General features: G+C 45.5%; 1 protein-coding gene across 2 annotated transcripts; it reads right to left on the bottom strand.

The window, feature by feature from the left end:
* Positions 1 to 1,061: 1,061 nt before the first annotated feature.
* Positions 1,062 to 10,882, bottom strand: SNRPB (small nuclear ribonucleoprotein polypeptides B and B1). Of its 2 annotated transcripts, none has more exons than XM_084774255.1 (7): positions 10,724 to 10,882; positions 8,369 to 8,520; positions 6,674 to 6,785; positions 4,926 to 5,082; positions 4,346 to 4,484; positions 3,913 to 4,038; positions 1,062 to 2,908 (listed from the first exon to the last, which is right to left on the bottom strand). In XM_084774255.1, exons 1-7 carry the CDS (start codon positions 10,724 to 10,726, stop codon positions 2,620 to 2,622), a joined length of 978 nt encoding a protein of 325 aa, XP_084630381.1. In that variant the 5' UTR covers positions 10,727 to 10,882; the 3' UTR covers positions 1,062 to 2,619. The 2 variants fall into 2 exon arrangements, with proteins under 2 accessions (XP_084630381.1, XP_084630380.1); XM_084774254.1 differs by having other exon boundaries at positions 2,765 to 2,908; positions 4,930 to 5,082.
* Positions 10,883 to 21,830: the final 10,948 nt, after the last annotated feature.

The following is a 21,830-nucleotide window of genomic DNA, read 5'->3' as shown; positions in this document are numbered from 1 at the left end:
CACAGTTCTGATGAAGTCCTGGGTACCTATTTTCTTTTGTTGCTTGTGCTCTCAGTATCAAATCTAAAAACCCAACACCGTAAATAATGTAGTAATAATGACTTATATTTCCTGATTGGTGTATAGTTTTAGCTATTCTAGATTATTGAGTAATAAATGGAATGAGGCAGAGGTTTGCGGTCATTCTTGTTTCAACATTACTTGTTTTAGATGCTTTCTTTTAATGACTGCCAGCCCTACCTAGCTCATGAAGGGCTTCTCTTTCATTTCCATCACTACTCGGTCCTTGTTTAGATGTCACTATTGTATTATCATAGCTTCGACGGATACCTAGTGTTGCAGGGTATTTGATCCCCTTGTGAAGCCTGAGGTTGTGAGCTAGAAAAATGTTTCTTGTTGTGGTGTGGCTCAGCCCTGGCACATACCTTTAACCCAAAAGCTTTCTGTAAACAAGAGCTAAATAAAGCTGATCATAGATCAAGACGTGGATCATGCAACCAGTTGACAAGAAATTAATGTAAGTACACACAGGAAGGAGGGACATTGAGTTGAAGAGTATTCAGGACAGTGTGGGAAGGGCTTTTTTTTTTTTTTTTGGACATCGGTGGCTGAGTAGGAAGGTCAATTGGGTGCTTTCTCTGCCTCTCTGAGCTAAATGTTCACCCCAGCATCTGGCTCCTGAGTCTTTATTGGTAAAATGGAACATTTGGGTTTTTGTTTATAAAAACAACTAAACCCTCAACATCTTTGAAACTTTTGGCTTCTCAAGGCTCCCTATAGCATACAAAATTAGCATGTTTCTTCTAACTATAGCACTAGACTTTTTAGAGTACCGAATTCACTTAGGTACTACTAGCTTAAGATGAACATAGAACCTAATAATAAACCTATGAACATGAAGCATCTTCCCTCACTTCCTGTCACAACTGTTCATTTTCAGATTATAACCTTACATCTCTTTGATTCCTATTCTTCTAGTTGTTATCTGTGATGACTGTTTTTGGTTGTTGAGTACATCTGGAATTAACTAAAACTCTAGCAGCTGGGTACACCTATGAAGGATTTTCTTTTCTTTTTTTTCTTTTTCTTTTCTTTTCTTTTCTTTTTTTTTTTTTTTTTTTTTTTTTTTTTTTTTTTGGTTTTTCAAGACAAGGTTTCTGTTACACAGAGGCCTGGCTGTCGTAGATTCTCTGTAGACTAGACTGGCCTCGAACTCACAGAAGTGGGAAGACTCAGTTGCCATCTGGACCTTTTCAAGTGGTGAGATCCATCTTTAATCTGGGTCACACCTTCTGATGGCAGCCTGTATGAAGGACACAGGAAGACGGAAGCTTGCTCTCTGCCTTCTTGCTCTCCCTGGTGGCAAGTCCATTCCTTCACTAGCATTAGAGCCACTTCTTTGGAATTCTGGTGATTACCTATGACCGACATCCAGCCTTGTGGACTTAACTACTGGATCCTTGGACTTTGCACTGTTAGGCAGCCATCATTGGACAGCTGGACTGCGATCTGTAAGCCAGTCTCATAAAATCCCCTCTATATATTCATTTTATAAATTCTGTTCTAGAGGACTCTAATACATGATCCCAAGTGAAATTCCTAATTTTCTTTTCAGACTGACACTGGTATAGTTGTGTTGATTTCTACCCTACAACTCTGCGGAATTCATTCACACTGGCTACCTTATGAATTATTTGCAACTTCCTGGACACACAACCTTGTCATCTGCAGTTACTCTCCTAGCTACACATTTTCTCCCCAGCTGCCCTAGTTTCTAGGCCCAGGAGGCTTACAGTGAAAGCAGCTTTGTTGCTGGCTATGCTGCCACTCCCCTTATCCTGACAGTGCTAGGAATCAATCCAGCTTTGCAAATACTGGGCAAATATTGCATCACTAAGCTACACCACCCCAGCCCTAGCTGAGAGACTATGTCTAGAATTTCCTCTGTTCCCAATTTGATCATGAGAGGATTATGGATCAATCACGTTCTGTTATTTGACCGCTGCTAATGTGACTTCCAGGAACTCCTGCTGCATGCCAAGACACCCACCTCCATGGTTCGCCTCTAGAGCTGCTGTGGTAAGTTCTACAGTGCTGCTCAATATCTCACCATCTCACCCCCCAACCTGGGTAGAAGAAATCATGACAATCCCACATATAAGCCAGGTTATGTAGTATGTGCATGTGTGACCTTGAGACAAAGTTCTCCCAGCCCCTCTTGAGAAGGTTCTGCTTTTAGTGTTTGCTTCATGAAGATCTGCCTAACCAAGGGATGCAAAACAGCAGCGTATTTTTGTTCCTCAAAAATTATCTTAATGTTTGATGGGCAAGAAGCCTCATTGTAGTTCAGTTTTATAATTTTCTTAGTTCAAACAGTAAAATATTAACAGGAAGCAGCTAAGAGTAAGGTTAATTTTTCCAACGTAATCCTTACTCTTAGGGACTCAACATATCAAAGGCTTTTCTTTCTTTGGTTTTAGTTTTTCGAGACAGGGTTTCTCTGTGTAGACTTGACTGTCCTGGACTCACTTTTGTAGACCTCCCAAGTGTTGGGATTAAAGGCATGCGCCACCACCCCCTGGCTTCAAAGGCTTTTCTAAAGGAAAAAAAAAAGATGTATCAAGTGCATGTATAACAGTCTCTTAAGAGTTTATTATAAACCAGCTTCATAGGCCACAGGGGAAAAGGACTATGTACAGCCTTCTGGGAAACAGGCAAGGAACTGAGGAGGACCAAGCTGAGTCTAGGACCTTGGAGGGCACATTCCCCAGGGAGGGGGCCCTGAAAGGGAAACCAGACAATCCAGTGAGACTCTGTTAACAGCATAACAAACAAACAGGTCTGTGGTAACTTGGCCAACACCTCTGTGGAGCTACTGATGTAACGATGTCCAAGGATCAAAGCAGACCTGAAGCAAGAGAAAGTTCAGTCAGAACCTGATCTGTAACTCAAGTCCCAGTATCCCACACTCTGCAGGTAGCTATCAAGTGACTACAGGGACATACAGCACTAATTGGAGACATTCCTGGGGTTGACTCTGCTATGTCTGGAAAAACTACAAATGCAAAATCAAAGAGACATGAAACGGTCATGATTTTTTGTTTTTTGTTTTTCAAGACAGGGTTTCTCTGTGTAGTCTTAGCTGTCCTGGACTCACTTTGTAGACCAGGCTGGCCTCAAACTCACAGTGATCCGCCTGCCTCTGCCTCCCGAGTGCTGGAATCAAAGGCGTGGACCACCACACCCAGTGAAATAAATGGTCATAAAATTTGACCAGTAATTATCTTAAGACCTAGGATGACTTCATGGAAAGAACACAGGGCTGGTAGCCAAGATGCTCTCTGCCTTCCTGCTACCCTATAAATAAATAAATAAATAAATAAATAAATAAATAAATAAATAAATAAATAAATGCTCTCTGCCTTCCTGCTACCCAATAAATAAATAAATAAATAAATAAATAAATAAATAAATAAATAGATAGGAAGAGAAGAGGAAGAAGAAGAAACAGTCTCATTATAGACCTGGCTGTCCTAGACCTCTCTATGTGGACCAGGCTGGCCTTGAACTCAAGAGCTCCACCTATCTCTGGAGCACTGGGATTAAAGGCAGGAGTCAGCATGCCCAGGAAGAGGTACTCTGAATTAGTCAAGGGCACTGTAGTCTCTGCTGCAGGAATCTCAGCTTACATCCAGGGTATCTGGGGGGACACTGACCACACCTCTGTGCCACCAGGTGGCAAGGCCAACCTGTTAACTGCTTACTCCCTCCTCTGCTCTGGACACAGCTAGCCTTAAGAGCTCACTTCTCTAAATTGAGGCCCAAAACCAGATCTGGTCAAAAGCTAACCTCCAGTTCCCACCCCAGTAAGCTCTAGGAAAGGAAGCCAAAGTCACTATTGTAGGCACTTACCCCGCATGCCTGGAGGAGGAGGTCGCATCCCAGGAGGGGGCATGCCCATTGGAGTTCCTCGGCCTGGAGGGATCCCCATTGGGGGACCCATGGGAGGCCTCATGCCAGGAGGTGGGCCCATCATACCTGAAGAAGAAAAACCCAAGAATATAGCTCAAGTGACTTTTTAAAAGATGGAAGGAAACATACAAACTGTCTACCAAGTTGGAGGGTCTAGTCCATCCTCTTAGCCTCTATAAGCAAAGTGGCCCTGGAGCCAGAGTGGGACTCTTGTCCAGCTAGTTCCCAGTTCAGTCAGCCAGGCTGGATCTCAGAGTAATCCTGCTTAACTACACAAACTCATCACCAGTTTCAGTCAAGGATCTATTTCATCATGAATCCAGCTACGGCATCTTGTGACTCATTAGCACTGGTGTCCTTTGAGGCTATTCACCTGGAGGAGGTGCCCCTCGGCCCATAGGTGGAGGAGGACCGCCACGGCCAGGGGGGTACTGAGTTGGGGCTCCTGCAATACTGGCTGTGGCTGCAGCTGCAGCAGCTGCAACAGTGCCTCTTCCTTGTGGGGTCATCACCTAAGAAAACAAAGAGGAATTAGAACACTAGTCAGCTCATCTTCCCACTCTTCTCCCCGACTGCACTGAGCATCGTCTCCTAAAGCCACAACTACACCATCAGACTCTCAGCATACAAGTCAAGTATTAGGAAGCCCAAATGAATGACTTCCAGCCCCCTGGCCTGACATTAGTATTAAGGGTTCCCAATCCAACATGAGAAAAACACTTGCACTTTCAGTTAAAACTGATGACAAGAAAAGAGAAAGTACATTTAATGTCACAGGACCATTTTGCTAAATTCAGTTGACTAGAATACTTTTTGTACATCTCTTCTCGTAAATGCCAATAGCCTGACAACCATGACCCGTCACGTCAAGAGACTGCTCATTCTGGACTCTTAAGCTGCGGGTTCTCCCCTATCCTCTTGGCCACCAGAAACTGGAAGTCGTCCTCCAATACTTACCTGCTGGGATGGTCCTCCAACACCACGGACTGGCCCAGCAAGTCCTGCAGGGGCCTGGGGCATGGGGACACCAGCTGGGATTCCTCTGCCAGCAGCCCTGCCGATACCTGGCCCCCCAGCGGCTCCAGCAAGTGGCACTCGGGCAATGCCAGTCTGAAAAAAAGGAAAGAAAGATGCTGAAATGCTTAGTGGCCTAAAGAATTCTAAGTATGCCTTTGGAATACTGCCCAAGTCTCTCGGATTTATAAGACATCTAAACAGCACTAACCATATACATTAACACCATTCCACCAAGAATCTACCTAGCACCCCTTTAAGAAACTAGAGAAGCGTGTCACTCAATACCTATAATCCTTCCTATGAAAATAAAACCCAGAGGCAAAGCCAGGCACAGTGGTGCACACCTGTCCAGCACTCAGGAGGCAGAGGCAGGCAGATCTCTGTGAGTTTAAAACCGGCCTGGTCTACAGAGAGAGTACAGGACAGCCAAAGCTACACAGAGAAACCCTGCCTCAAGGGGGGTAGGGGAGAGAGAGGTAAGCACTCTTCATTCACAATGGATCAGTAGGCAGAGCACTTGACCTGGTAACAGACACATACGATCCACTGACTCTCTCTTACTAAGTAACAGTGGCCAAAAATAATACCTCTTACACACATTTACAAATGAAAAAGGCTTCAATGTAGAGCTCAAAATAATGAATGAGATAAACTACTCTGCACTCGATTGAGAGGCTATCTGTGAGGTCTAAGGCAAGAGGGCAACTGAAGAATGTTTACAAACTGAGAAGACAAAACAAACGTTTCCATGTGGTTCATGCAAAGAAGCATGTGTATGTGCAACATTAAACACAAAGGCGCTAAGGGTGCAACTCAGCAGCAAGAGCGCTTGCCCAGCACACAAAACACCTGGGTTCAACCCAAGCACTGCAAACATTAACACACACACACACACACACACACACACACACACACACACACACACACACAAATACAAGCTAAGAGTATTCTTCTGGTTAGCAATGTCTTGAAGAGAAAAATGTGGTTAGGTTCTTGTTAGACAGCTCTATTTATAAACATAATGGGTGTCCTGCAGAACCAAGATCTGGGATCAGTGTCAGGTTTTCCATTTACTAGCTGTGACATCTTAGGGGAGCTACTAAACTCACGTTTATTTCATCCATAGGGTGAGGATATCTCAAGAACAAACTAAAAACCTCTTATAATGATGCCCCTGGTACACAGGTAATAAATAATAATAAATACTTTTTAGTCTGTAACTACCAAATAAAGCTCCGTAAATTATACTATTTGGAGCTGTTCTGTTGCTGTGAGAGACAGGCTCTTACTGTGTATCCCTGGCTAGTACTGAACTCAGAGATCCACTTGCCTCTGCTGGGATCAAAGGCTTGTTCCACCACACCCAGGAGGAGCTTTTACTTATTTTAAATTATTTCTTTTTGAGATTATTATTAGTTTCCCCTTTCCATCTCTTTTCATTTGTTGTTATATACATATATGGAATTGCAGAATGGCCAAATGGCCTCACTCAACTCCCCTGCTGATTAGGGTTCCATTGATGAGGCGGTTGAAGTCACAAACTAGCTCTCTCCACTCACTGGCGGGACAGCTGTGTGATTACCTCATTTATTATCTGTGCAGGGGTGCACAGCTAGAGTACCTAACAGAGTTTGGCTCCCATGAGGGTGTTCCTTCTACAGACAGGTACTCAGGAGGGACTTACATCTTTAGGAGGAGGTCCTTCTACTGTCATGGAAACCAAGTTCTCCCCACGAAGCAACACCAAACCAAGGACTCGCTTCTCTTCCCTTTCTGCTTGTTTGGAGTTCTTCGGCCTAAAAGAAAAAGCAAATATTAGAAGAGAGGGAACCCCGGCTTACCTATCTAGGAACCACCAAGGCTGGCTGTAGTATTAATTACATCACCTGACTAATAGTAGAGATTTACAACTTTCTAAAACAGGTCCTCTGGACAGTTTCCCAGGCCCAGTGACTCATATGGAGATGGGTGGCTATTTTCTACCAAGCCAAAAAGATACAGACCAGGAAAAAGGACAAGCAGCAAGAAGGCCCAGGCCTGGCAACAGTGCCCCCAAAGCCAACTGCAAACGCCTTTCTCAGCTTTCTTAGCTATTACCTTGTTCTCCCTCTTCAGCGTAAGACCTCGCAGATAAAAGGCAGGCTGGACAATTCCTCAACCCACTCCACACCCACACAGTGTACAATTCAACCTCAAGGTCTACAATTCCACCCTCACCTTACATGAGAAATTGAAGGAATAGAGGAAAATAGAGGCATAGAAGTAAGAGAACTTTGATGCACACAGGAGTTGAATTTTTATAGTCACATAGAAACCTCACATAGATAACCTCAAACCAGTACCCAACCCAAACAACAAAGATGAATGAAATGAAAATATAAATCAAGAAAACCAACTGCAAGATGGGAGCAGGAAGCCAAACCATGGTTCTTAAAATAAAGACAAAATACCCTTTTTTAAAAAACTTAATACTTTACTTTTTTCCTTTTTTTAGTTCATACTGCCTGGAAAAGTAGGTATTTAAGCTTTTTCTCATTAATTTTATTTTTAAAATATTTTCCAACTTTTTAAATCAGAAAATAAGTGTCATTTTTAAAAAGTTCCACACTGACACTCTAACCCCACTCTAACATGAACCAGGCAGCCAGGTATCTCTACATTTTTATTCCATCCTTTCTTGGGCCACAAAAGAAAACAATCTCAAAAAGAATTCAAGGGAATTCCATCAGCACACAACACGAATGCTGCATATGGTGAGAGTTGTATATGACCACAAAGTCACACCATCTTGCTGAGCCTCAAGATGTCCTGAATACATAAAACAGGATTGAAATAGACCATTGTTTTAATGGGCCTGAAAGAAGTTAGCTAATAACTTACAGAACTGCAGCAAACCAGAAAATATCTCCAAATTTTTAGAAAGTGTCAACAAAAATGACTGGCCCCAAGCCCCGTGGGGAGCAGAGCACTTACCCTGAAGAGGGTCAGAGGCTTCTTAAAGCAGTTTCAGGCCAGGCTGCACTAGGAGAGCCTTTAGGCTACAGCTTTACAAATAGGTAATGAGGCCAGAAAATCAAGCTCTCCCCCCTCACACACCTGTGGGGAGAACATGAGAGCCCTTTACCCTAGTACCTGGGGGTGTGCAAACTCAGAGAAATGCAAAGCCTAGCAGCCCTCCTCACCAACTTCCACTGTGCTAGAATCCGAGAGCAAGGTTTGCTGGACTAAGGAAGTCGTCTTAGCAGCCAACGTTCCCTCACGTCACTCCCTCCACACGCACCAAGCACTAGCACCTAGCTGCATCACCTTCCCACACTTGGCCGCCCATCCCGTCCACTCCAGCCCCTGTCCTTCTCCCTCCCAAAAGCCCTCTCCTTACTTGATCTTCCTGAACTCATCACAGTCGCAGAGGATCAAATTCATATGCTTGTCAAAAGCCTTGAAGGTCCCGATGAAGATGCGGCCATCTTGCAGGATGCACCGCATCCTGTAGTCAATATGCTGCAGCATCTTGCTGCTCTTGCCCACAGTCTGCAAGAGGAGAGCAGGCAACAGTGAAGGCAGATCTTTTGGACTCACACATGTCTGGCCCTCCCCCAAATCTTCCACCACAGACTAACTTCTCAACAATTTCCAGCCGTCTTCCACACGAGGCCTTTGAATCTTCATTCAGCCCGGCCTTCAGCCTTGACTTCCGCCCAGTAACCTGCTATTCTCCCTACCCTTAAGAGTTGGGTGGTCCACGCCTTTAATCCCGGCATTCTGGAGGCATGGGCAAGGAGTTCAAGGCCGGCCTATTCTACAGAGTGAGCCCAGGACAGCCATGGCTACACAGAGAAATCCTGTCTCTACGGAATAAAATAAGATTGGCTGTAAAAAAGCAATCTTCCTCGAATTATATTGACTTTGTCTATGTTGTGTCTGCCTCAGGAGACTGTAGTATCCACAGATGACCGAATCCATGCACACTAGACATTAAGCCACTGTGCAGACTCAACGCTGTGAACATCTAAACCCATCTAAATAACTAAGGACTGGAATTTGACCGCCACTAGAAATCCTCTTAAGGAAAAGCTTATTACCAGAAAGCGAATCAGCCCCAAAGCAAGAACGGAGTCCTCAAATCAAAGTTCGTTAGTGTACCCCCAGGGCTTTTTGTAGTAGGGTAACTTTTCTGGTCTAGAGTGGTAATTAGTTTAGGTACTTAATAGTCTAATATATAACTTGTAACCCTTACTTTTTAATTAAGGCCAACATTTTCTATCCTGGCTCCCAATGTAGCTTTGCAAAAATAAAGACGAAGCCTATACACATCCCTGTCTTTTTTAGAAGCCTATCAGCTTCCCACAAACCTAACTGGCACTATGTCACCGCGTAACTACCCAAGTACCTTCTCTACCAGGAACTGCGAATGCTGTTCACCCCTGTGAACATTATCCAGGCCTAATCTGACGCCCAGATTATGTCTTTTCTGCTTAAACAATCATCTTAAAGAGCTCTGTCCTGAGGACCAGCATACATTGATCCATTTGCCTGGTAACAGCTAACACTTTATTGCGTACCCCCTTTATACCTCAAAAGGGACTGTGTATTTACTTCATCTGATCCTCAAAATTGGATCCACTGTCACTTTTTTTAATATAAAACAGGTTACAAAGGCTGAAAGGTAATTAAGGACTTGTCTTGCAACTCTCAAAAACGATGTACTACTGCTTCGCTGCCTCAGGTTTCTTCAGGTACACAGCTAGAGTAATATTTTGGGGATATTCGAGGTATTTATTACATCTTACTCTGTAGCCAAAACAATGTCAAGAGCCTCCGTCTAACTAAGAACAGAAATCACAAATTAGAAAACTGAGATTCCAAGCAACGCCAGTTTCCCTGGCTGAGCTTTCTAAGCCCAACTTAATGCTCATTGTGCTTGTTTGAAAAACAAAACAAAACAAAAAAAACCAAAAACCTTTCGGCGGCGATGTTTGACTACCACCATCAGGACAAAGCCAGGTTGGGGACTTGAGCGACCAGGTTCCTGCCAACTTCTGGCCATCTTAACTCCTTCGCTTTTGCAGCTCTCCAGATTCCCGCGGGGGCAGCCGGGCGGCTCCAGAACAATCCCCGGGGAGTCTGCTCTGGACCCACCTCCAGGGGAGAGCCCTCTCGCCCCGCCCCGCGCCGTTACTTTCCCCTGATGCTAAGCTAGCATACTGAGTTCTATTAGAACTGGCTGGGCGGGACACCTCAACTAAGGACAGAACTTATTTCAGGGTGCCAGCACCTGACAAACCCCAACATTTAAATATATATATTTAATTTATATGTATGTGGCGGGGTGGCGCTCTGCTTGTAAACACTCTCCTCCTCCTGCACCCCAGCGCTCCCTCCATCACTCGACTCGGGTCCCCGGCCGTGGCCTCCGCTCCCCCTCCGCCTCTCCGGGCGCTCCCTGGTCGGCCCGAGGCCCGCGTGGGCTCCAGGAGCCGGGGCTCACATCGGCCCCCAGCTACCGAGGCCGCGAGGACTGTAACCACCGCGCCTCCGGGAGACAACGTCCGGCGGTGGCCGACCACGCACGGCGGCCCCTGCGCCCCCGGTCGGCCTTCCCCTCCGCCAGCCCAGGGCCGAGCGGACTAAGCGGTTCGGCCCGGACCTTCTCCGCCCCAGGGTGGCTGCGACCCGCGGACGCCATCCAGCCGCCGCCCCGCTCCGCACCCCCCGGCCAGCCCGCCCTCCTCACCATGGTGGCGGCTCCGATGGCGCAGATTCGCGCCGGATTCGCTTCCACAGAGGCCTAGGCTCCAGCCAGCTACTCGACTCCCGCCGCCGCCGCCGCCGCCAACGGAAATGCAGCCTGCAAAATGCCGCCGCTTGTAAAGCTACTTCCGGTCCGGCCTCAGCCCTTGAGTTCCGGTCTCCGAAAGCCGATTAGGGCGCGGAACGGCCCTGCGGATGGTTTTGTTCGGGATTTTTTTTTTTTTCCGTTTTGATTTTTGGTTGAGCACCCCTCCCCCCTTTTGATTTTATTGAGCTTTTCCCCTCTTTTTGTTTTGCTTTAGGCTGAGTCTCACTATGTCGCCCAGGCTGGTCTTGAGCTTCCATCCTCCTGTCCATAACGTCCTTAGTGCTGGCTGCTGGCGTACACCATGCTACGCGGAGGCAAATAGCAAACTGAACGCCCTTAAAAGCCTTGAATCCTCATTGGACCTGCCCTATCAGTTAAAGAAAGCATCTTTTGGTACGCTTCAGTTGCCAGCATCACCAATCAAGTGCTTTAAGACTATTTTTATAAACCAGGATTTAGCCAGGCTCTGTTCTACAGAGCAAGTTCCAGGATAGCCTACCCTGAGAAACCCTAGGTTGAAAACAAAACAAAACACGAAAGAAAAGAAAACCCAGGGCCTACCTGAACACAATACAGGTCAGCCAACGTGATGATCCCCAGGACTGCTAAGTGGGTAACATATACAGCGCGGACACCTGCACAGAGGGATGATTTGTGGTTAAGGCGAAAACAGAATTTCCTCGTGCCATTCAGGATGGTGTACAACTTAGAACGTTAGTTGCTTACTTGTAGAGTTTTCATTCAATATTTTCAGACTGCTAGACCAAAGGTAACAGAAACCTGGGTAAGGGAGGAGTACTGTATGTATTTTAAGCTACTTTATTACCCCATTAGAGTGTAAGTGTCACTAGAATATGGATTTTTTTTTCTTTGTATAGTGTTTTTTGCTTAGATCACTGCTTAGCATCAAGGACTCAATAAATGTTTGTTTAGTGAATTCATCTCATTCAGCTCCATGACTTTTAATTATTACTTATATGCCCAGGACTTTCTAATTTATTCCTCCAACCTTGCTTTTTGTTTTTAATCTTGTAACTTTTGGTCTTTTGTTTGTTTGGTTGGTTGGTTTGTTTTGTTTTTCCAGACAGGGTTTCTCTGTGTAGCCTTGGCTGTCCTAGACTCACTTTGTAGACCAGGCTGGCCTTGAACTCACAGCAATCCACCTGCCTCTGCCTCCCGAGTGCTGGGATTAAAGGCGTGCGCCACCACACCTAGCTTAACTTTTGGTCTTTTATATAAAGCCACTTGCTTAATGTCCTTCCAGCAGATACACTAAATTTAAACATGTTGAAAACTGAACTCTTGGCCTTGTTACTCTTCCTCCAAACCACTTCCCTCAGAAGTTTTGCTGTGTTAAGAAAACAAGGAATGCTGCTACGAAGAATGTAGCACGCTTAGTGGAGTGCTTGTGGAGTGTGCACACAACGCCCCAGGTTCGATCCCCAGCACCACATAAACTGGGCTTGGTAACAGACGCCTGTAAATCCTAGCACTCAGGTAGTGGGTGGGAGCACAAAGAACTGGAACCCAGCCTGGGCTACACGGGCTCCCGTCTCAAAGCAAACAAAACAGCAGGGTAACGAGGGCATAAAGCACAGTTAATTCCTTTCTTCTGTTTTCTAATCTACCTGTCAGCAAATTGCATGGACCCCGTCACTGCTAGTTCTAGCCACCAGCATCTCTGGCTTGGATTACTAAATGAGTCCTTAATTGGTCTCTTTGCCTTCATGTTGTTCCCACTGCAGCCAGAGGGCTTCTTCTGAAGTGTCCTGGGATTCTCTCAAATGGCCGCACACCTGCTATCTACCTCCCACTGACTTCCCAGGACTCATGGGGGGAAAAGTCCAGCCTGCACTCTCCTTGGCTTCATCTCCTTCAACATCCAGCTCCTCAGTCAGTTTCCAGTTGCACTGGTCTCCTTGGTGACTCTCAAACCCAGCAAGGGCACGGTACCAACTCAGAACTCTGCCCCCTTCGCACCGTGTCTATGCTCTATCTCCATTGTCCCACTTCTGTCAGCCTACAGGTAGAGACATGGAGGCCCAACATGATAAATTAGCACGCCCAAGGGGACAGAACCAGAATGAAAATATAGAGAGGTCCATCTGACTCTGCTGTTTATTTGTCCCCAGCCTACCCAGTCACCAGATGCATAATTCATGGACGCATTTAGAAAGACCTATTTAGAGCCAGGCACGTGACACGTGCATACCCGTATATACCCAAATCACTTGAGAGATGGAGACAGAAGGAACAGGAGTTCAAAGCCAGCTTCAGCTACACAGCAGAGGTGTGGCTAGCCTGGGCTCCACAAAACCTTATCTTTAAAAAAAAAAATGCAAAACAAAAAATTTGTTTTGGATAAAGAGTATCTTGTCTCCAGAAGTGTTCTACTGAAAAAAATAAATATATAAACCAAAGGAATAAGTATATATAATGCACTATTACAGTAATGGGAACAAAAGCCAGCTCCATATAGGAAGTGGTGGTACACACCTTCGGCTGGGTGATTAAGGAGAGGCCCTTGTGCCAGTGCTTAGATTGAACTACGGATACCCCGCAGGTCCACAGAACTATGCCCAGACAACCACAGTACTCCCAACTTCCCAAGCTCATGCTAGTTTGCTGTAGCTCATCACATTTGCACATCACCTTTCCTTTCCAATGTGCCTCTCCGGTGCTCAGAAGCATCTTTTCCACCGTTTCTACCCTCTCTAATTTTTTTGCCAGTATATTCAGTAGTAGGACCCAATCTTAATGTTCTCACAGTTCCACTAATTTCTTCCCGTACATCCCTAATGTTGAAAAATATATTTACTCTAAGATTTTCTCACAGGTTACCACACACACAGACACCTCCCAAATCAAATAAGCCTCTGATAATAGCAGTTTACCAGACCTAAGTTTCAGACCTTCTACTTTTACTCAGGTTAATAAAATGACAAAAATCTCTCTTTTAAGTACTATTAAAATTCACACAACTAAGCCAAGTAGTGGTGGCTCACGCCTTTAATCCTAGCACTCAGGAACCAAAGGCAGGCAGCTCTCTGAGTTGGAGGTCAGCCAGGGCTACACAGAGAAGCCCTGTCAAAAAATAAATAAAATTAGTAAAATGTCTTTTTTTTTTTTAATTCGCACAATGGGCTGGAAGGATGGCTCAGAGGTTAAGAGCACTGACTTCTCCTCTAGAGGTCGTGAGTTCAATTCTAAATGGCTCAGAACCATTGGTAGTGTGATCTGGTGCCCTCTTCTGGCCTGCAGTTGTACATGCATGCAGAGCACTGTATACCTAATAAATAAGTAAATCTTTAAAAAAAAAAATCACACAACTAAGCTTTCTACCCACACCAAGAATGAAGCTGTCTAGATCCTAGATCCTAAAGGAGTGGAAAGTGGGGAGGAGATAAAGCCATGACTACTAGCAGTGAGGATCCTGCTGAGCCAACCGTGTTATGGCAAGGATGTGGGGGGAGGGGGAGGGGGCAAGGACTTGAGAATTGACCTGTGATCTGCATGAGCGGTGAACTAGAGTGTCGTAACCCAGCCTTGTAGACCGAGCCAGTCCTTAGCTCTTAGCTGTGCCCCACCACTCAAAGAAAGGATGCTTTATCCTTGTAAGAATACTAGCAAATGGCACACTGCAAACCTGGGAGTGTGTTTGTTAAGGGCTTTAGAATCTTGCGTTTCAGCCTGTCTGGACCGTCTCCATAATTAAAGAGTAATTTTTATTTAGCCGTTCTCCAAATTTCTGTATTAAAATTCACAGGTCTATATACAAAATGAGAATATGGAGTTAATATCTTGTATGCTTCGTGCGTATCTGACGGATATATAAAATACAGGCGCTTGTTCAAGCTCAGGGCCTCACCAATCCTCAAGGGGACAGGGTTGGGGGGGGGAACACTTTCCTCACTGGGCCCCTCATAGTCCAGAAACAGTCAGGGTATTTGTCCTGTTTTAAACTTGACCTGAGCCTGAGTCCCTTAGATGGAGACTGACCTTCCATCACAAAGGAGAGAGGGACACTCTACTTCCAGTGGTCACCCACTTTGCAGATAAGACAAGACCCCAGGGGAGGACTATATCCCCGTGGCCTTGGGCACTCCCAGGTGCAGTGTCTGGGTGGGCCACAGCAATAGCAGGAAAGGATCCTTTTCCCTGGGGCTAGGTTCTTTTATTTTTTTTGTTTGTTTGTTTGTTTTGTTTTGGGGGGGGTTGTTTGGTTTGGTTTGGTTTGGTTTGGCTTTTTGAGACAAGGTTTCTCTTTGTAGCCTTTGGCTGTCCTGAACTTGCTTTGTAGACCAGGCTGGCCTTGAACTCACAGAGCACCGTCTGCTTCTGCCTCCCTGAGTGCTGCCATTACAGGAGCACCTGTAGAGAGATGGTTTTCTTTACTGCCCATAACACCTGACCAAGCATGCCCAGCAGGCAGCTTGGCTTCCACTCTAGATTGCTATGGGTTCCAATTTCACACTCCTTCGTCCTCAACATACCCCTCAGGAGACAGACACAACAGGCTTTACCACAGCCATCCTGGGGGATGGAAACAAGCCTGTCTTCCTTCCATATGGAAAATCCTTAGCTGTTTTTACCAGGGAGTCCTTGCAGTCTGTTTCCAACTACAGTCAAACTACTGATGTAGAAGAAACTCCAATGTAGGATTGTTGTTAGAGAATGTGGTATTAGATTTCCTTAGGAGACATTAAGTCTCACACAAATAGACTTTAGGTAAGGAAGGGCTGCCTCCAAAACACCCCAGAGGTAAATAGGGTGCTAACCAGGCCTGCTAGAGATAAGTGAAGCTGTAATGCTAGGGTGTAAATGTTTGTTCATGAGGATGCACTAGCCTCACGCCCAAAGAACATGCCTCTAACAGGCAGCTCAAGGGGGCGCCACAGTGTCACAGTCACTATTAAGGCCCAGCCTGCCATAAGGACCCCAGCTCTCTTGAGAAAAGTCTAATCCTGTCAGCTGGGCAAGATGGATGACCCCAGGCAACCACTGTTTGAAAAGAGCAACATCACTGGACTTGAGAAACAACACTGGCAACACCTGTGTTGTATAAATCTCTCATCTGCCCAAACAGCCAGACTTGCAGTCTCCTGTCTCTGCATAAATTGTTCAAAGTGTAACCTGGGGCCTGGACCTGAACGAGAGATTGAAAGATGACAGCACACGTGGAATACACAAGCCTGAGGTGTGCATAAGTCAGTAAATCTTCTATCCAGGGCTGCCTCCTTTATGAGCACTATAGCCCAAGCAGGACAGATGCCATTAGAGAGCTTTCCGTCATTAATCTAAGTGTGCAGAGTGACTCCTCACTGCAAAGGAAACAACACGGGGCCCGCCACTGTGGATTCATCCATCCAGAGTTAAGACTCTCCATGACCAGAAGCTTAAGGTGCCTATTTCTTTGAGCCTTTTGAAAATCTGTCTCCTCCTGGGATGACATCCAGCTGGAAGCCACCCACAGACGTCTCCAGACCCTTGTGAGTAATCAAGACTCTCTTACTCTTATGAGTTCTATGACATAATTTTACAAACTCTCTCCTCTTGCTCCCCAGAATACCAGCATGTCCCACTACAACACCACTTGCAGCATATGGAGAACAGGCATGGTGTGGCATGGTCTTACATTATAATAACCTGCTCCTCCTCTAGCAGCTGACATGCCTTTAGACATCCCCATGGCCTTACGATCTCCCATAAAGCCCTACCTCTTAACTTCTTCACCATCTCACAGTACTGTTATGTCAGGGACCAAATCTCCAACACATGAATCTTTGGGGACAGATAATACATAATGGCCACAGTATCTCAATCCCTGAAGGACTCTAGAAGTCATAACACAATGGTATCCATACATCAGCTGATGAAAAAGAAGAAGAGACAGAAAAATCTCCAGTGTGTTGTTCATGGTCCATTCATGGTAGAGACTCATGGGGATGAGACCTCTGACTGATTCAGATGACTCCCTAATACAGTATTAAAGAACACATTTGCCTTGAGGGAATTGCAGCTGTGAGCTGTCTCTATCCCCTGCATGAACAGAAATAGCACAGCCTCTGAATCTTGGCTCTCTTTTCTCTCCCTGTCACTTAGAACGATGAGGAATGGGATGACTGGACCAAACAAAACAAAACAAAACAACAACAACAACAAAAACAAACAATGATGCTGGGGCTGGAGAGATGTCCCAGCAGTTTAAAGCACTGGCTGGTCCTCCAGAGGACTCAGGTTCAATTCCCAGTACCCACATGGTAGCTCACAACTGTCTAAAACTCTAGTCCCAGGGCTTCTGATGCCTTCTGGCCTCTAAAGGTGCACATGGTGCTCAGCTTTATGTGCAGGCAAGCACTTATTCACAAAGGGTAACAATAAATAGCACATACGCAGGATTCACAGATCCATAGTTGGTACCTGGCCATGAGTTTCATTGTGAGTTTTGTAAGATGTGCCTTTTGGTCACTTGGCTTTTCTCAAGTAACATCTGTCCCCTGGTTTGGGAAGTCGGTATCCTTCCCAGATTCAGATTCTGGGTGTGGGTTTGACATTGTAAGGGCCTTGAAATGGCAGTGACTACCCCAGCAGTCTCCACTTTCTTATGGCACACCTGCAGTGCCATAAGGCAAGGACGCCAACACTGCTCCAGTAAGCCTCAGAAGCTGCTCAGACTTCAGGCCTCAAATACGTGAAAAAACACTCTGCCTTCATCCAGAGTTCCCTGGCATCTTCCTCTGATGCACCACAAAATACCTAGTAAGGAGCTCTCTGCTGTGGGTTGGCAGGTGCAGGGCGACAACCCATGACAGCACCAGATCATGTTGTCCGGTGAAAGTGTTACCTGCAACGGATCCCTCCTCTGGGCTGCTTTACAAGGTTCTGCGAGTGGCACTGGATGTTTAGTAAGCAGACACCCATAGCTAATTATGTATATACACTTTTAATTGGAGAGATAAATTAACGAGCCAATTCAAGAAGCTTCTGTTGGTGAAGGGTTTGGTGACGCCCTGAAACATTCTGTTGCTCTTCTTGTGCCTTCGGCTTCCTCTGCTCACACATCAGAGGGATTCCTGTGGAATTCATCACCACCCTTAGCTCTAGCAGTAATGGTGTTCACCGTTCTCACCAGACACTATGTGAGACATTCCTCTGTTTTTTTTTTTCTGTTAAGCATGTTTTTTATTTGGGTGGCAGAGGTCAACAGAGGGTTGACCACCTGAGCACATAAATGCAGAGGGAAATTCCTAGTCCTGCCCACTGTTTCATTTCAATAATGCTGTCATAGTCAGGGGAAAATAAGCAATGAAATAAAAAAATACTGAAGCCTAGCATAATCAGATACACACACACACACACACACACACACACACACACACACACACCTACCTCTGACACAATTCTAATAGAAATAAAAGTCTATGAACAGGAACGTGTTAGGGTACTTGGTTAAACACAAAGCGCTGATGGCAGTCATGTGGCGGTGAGGTCAGCAGGAAAGGCTACTACAACAGCACCTGTGGCTGCGTTTATAAGAGAAGAACACCTTCGCCTCCCGCCTGGAGACACCCCTCTAGTATGATTACTTACCAAGAAAATGTTTGTTTCTGTTAGGTTGAATTTACAATAAATGTTAATCAAATGCTAAGGCTTCCTGTTAAAAGAAAAAAAGACAAAAAGTTTGCTGAAAGGACAGAAGGTGCATCTTTGTGATAGTTTGCTCTTCTCGAGTGAGATTTTTCTCCTGACTTGTAAATGTGTGAACTCAAGAAGTTTCTCACTGATTCATGCAGAAATCACCTAAAATAAAAGACAAGTCTCTATGAGATGTAACTATTCAGGCCAGAGAAAGAGTTATTTTAAAGGGAGACATTTGAATTATCAGACTATTGAAACAATGGACCCCAGAGAATTACAATTTCCCAGGGAATTAAGGAAGAAGGGACAAGCTGAAACCCAGGAACCTTACATTCTGCTGTGTCAAGAGATTAACAGAGTTCTGAACACTCCTCGGACCACCTTACAGGACAGGCCTCTGGCCCATCATTTATATCTAGCATAGTTAGTGCCCCAACTGCAGACTTGGGAGCTCACAAGATAACCTTTGTTTGTTCTTCTTCCCAGTGTGACCTCACCGAATGAGTCTTCCTCTGTCTTTCAGCATTGCTTATCCCTTTAATTGGTGTATTGGGCATGAGCAGCCATGCTTAGCTTATCAGGACTGTCAGAGCCAGAGCTTTTTCTCTTTTTTAACTTTTTATTGGTTCTTTGTGAATTTCACACCATGTACCCCAGTTCCGCTCATCTCCCTGTCCTTCTGTACCTGCCCTCGGCCCTTGCAACCTCCCCCTACCCCAAAAGAAAAAAGCATCTCATTGTAGAAGCTGTAGTGTGTCACCGTGTGTCACACAGTGTACCCTTCTGGCTACACTTCTTCACTCGCAAATGTTCTCCGAAGTGAGTCGCTGTCTGGTTCAAGGCCTCCAGCTTCTGCTACACCAGCAAGGCTGGATCCTCATGGGATTCCTCACAGACATCCTGTTGTTACCCTGTGTCATGGAGAGCCTACAGCTTTGGACTGGTAGGACCAGCCCCTTCACATGCTCCAGCAGTTGGTCTGTGAGGTAGATGTTGGGGTGGGCCAACTCAAAGCCCTAAATCTGGGCCTGGGTGGTGGTAGGTGAGTTGGTCAGCCTGCCAGCTCTCTTGCACCCACACCACCATGGCAAGCTCCCCAGCACTGCCTTAGATACAGGGGCCTGAGCTTTGACCCTAAAATCCCCAACAATAATTTCGGAATGTTGGTTTGGAGAGATTTCTTTCTAGATAAAAGCACTGGCTATGTGAGCAGAGGAACCGAGTTCAAATCTTCCACACCCACATAAAAGCCACACAGGACAACGTGGGCAAAGAGGTGGGAGGGCCACTTACTGGATGCTGGCCTGGTCCAGATACAGCGAGAGACCCTGTCTCAAAAGGATAAGATAGAAAGAGAGGACAGGGCACCATGTGCAGGCACGCACATGTTTGTTTATACACTTAACCACAAGCATGCACATCCCTCCCTATACACACACAACAGTTGTGGATTGTCAAGCCAGGAAGAAAGGCACCTGCATTCTGAATTGCTTGCAGGGAGTCAGTCCTGACTGGACCAGAAGGAGAGAGAGGATGAACAGACCCATGCAGCTTCCGAAGCCATTTAACTTCAGGAGCTTTTCCTCTCTACTTCAACCAATATTAACTGCTTTCTCTCTACTCAGTGATGCAGAAAAGGGAGTGGGCTCTAGAGACCCAGAACTTTGACCCTTAGTAACCTCAGGGTTAGCCATCATTTTTTGGGGGGGGGTGGTCAGGTTTGGTGTTTTTTAGTTGTTTAGATTAAGCCATTTGGCCAAATGTCATTTGTGTGACTAGCCTTATCTTTTGGGACTTTTCTGAATCTACAGGCTCTTTTTGTTTGGGTATTTTTGTTTGTTTGTTTGTTTGTTTGTTTGTTGTTTGTTTTTGAACCATCTGTTCAATAACTATTTGGGGGAGGGGAGGAGCTATAGATGTGCTATTTGTGGCTGAGCACTCCTTAAACAGTTATTTTCTGCACTTTGACCAGTTTATGCCCTTTGTATCAACTGCCATTTACTACACATAGGAGTGTCTCTGCTGAGGACTGAGCGCTGCACTAATATATATATATATATATATATATATATATATATATATATATGTGTGTGTGTGTGTGTGTGTGTGTGTGTGTATGTATGTATACACTAGCATGTGTATATATATAGATATAGATATATACACATATATAACTTTATACTGTGTCCTTGTAGTAAAACAACAGTGGCAGCTTCACTACTAGGGCCTATGAACTCCCAGACACAGGTTCTTGGGCAGATTTACATACCAGGTATGAGTTTCTGCCTGCAGGGTGAGCCTTATAATCAGAAAACAATTGATAACTCTGTAGCATTTATGCCACCATTTTACCCATTGCACTTTGCCAGGCTGGTCATTATTGTAGCACACAGGGTTTGTAGCTGGATAGGACTGTCACTGAGTAGTATGGACATCATCTTTCCAGCACTGTGAAGTCTAGCCAGCAGGACGGAAGCTTCTAGGTTGGAACCAGCTTGATCTCTCCATGTTCTGTGACCAAAGTGTGTGGTGTCTTTGTCATCAAGTTCTGATGAGCATCAAAAAGCAAGGGCAGCATCCTGTATCATCTGGGGAATTCCTAGGACCCCTATGACCAACAACATGTGGGAGGTTCACTCCACCTGGCACTGGGCTTTTCATTTGGCGGCCTATGGCTTCTAGAAGTAGCAGAAACCCCTCTAGTTAAACTTATATCCCCTCTAGTTAAACTTGTGGTGTGTGTGTGTGCGCACGCGCATGCACCCGCGCATGTGTGTTTTGTGCATGTGTGTGCATGCATGTATGTACATGCATGTGTATGTGTGCGCGCGTGCATGCATGTGTGCAGTTTATGAAATACTGGTTTTCAGGTTACACTAAGGCTTTGCAGCTCACAACCAGATAGCTCTTCTGGCCTCCATGGGTGCCCGCGCACACATGGCATATACACATACATATAAATAAAAGTAAGTCTAAAACAACTGGGTTTCCATGTGTCCTTTTTAATATACTCGGCATTAGTTATCCCTCATCCTACCCTCTCCTCTGCCCTACTCTCCCATCCTCCTCCCTACTTAAATCTCTCTCCCTCTCATTCCCCCTTTCCTCTCCAAAGCGCCAGTGTTCTACCATTCCCTATCCATCAAGATATTTAATACATACATGCCACTACCACCCTTCTCCAGTTTCAACAGGTGCTCCAAGTTATACACAAGTTATACACAAATGTTAAGATTCCACACTAAAGACGGGTGCAGTGGCGCCCACCTGTAATCCCAGCACTCGAGGAGGCAGGGGCAGGTGGATCACTGTGAGTTTGAGGCCAGCCTGGTCTACAGAAGGGGTCCAGGACAGTCAAGGCTAC

The sequence above is a fragment of the Acomys minous genome (assembly GCF_964271855.1).
Source record: "Acomys minous genome assembly, chromosome: 3".
Lineage (NCBI taxonomy): Eukaryota > Metazoa > Chordata > Mammalia > Rodentia > Muridae > Acomys > Acomys minous.
This window is presented reverse-complemented; position numbering and strand designations above follow the sequence as displayed.

What these genes read in the sequence shown, in the direction of transcription:
- SNRPB (XM_084774255.1), bottom strand. An exon ending in AAGGACCTCCTCCTAAAGAT is followed by an intron (nt 5,083 to 6,673) that starts GTAAGTCCCTCC and finishes CCTTTTTTTCAG; the next exon opens with ACTGGCATTGCCCGAGTGCC. An exon ending in CCGAGGGGCACCTCCTCCAG is followed by an intron (nt 4,039 to 4,345) that starts GTGAATAGCCTC and finishes TTTCTTCTTCAG; the next exon opens with GTATGATGGGCCCACCTCCT.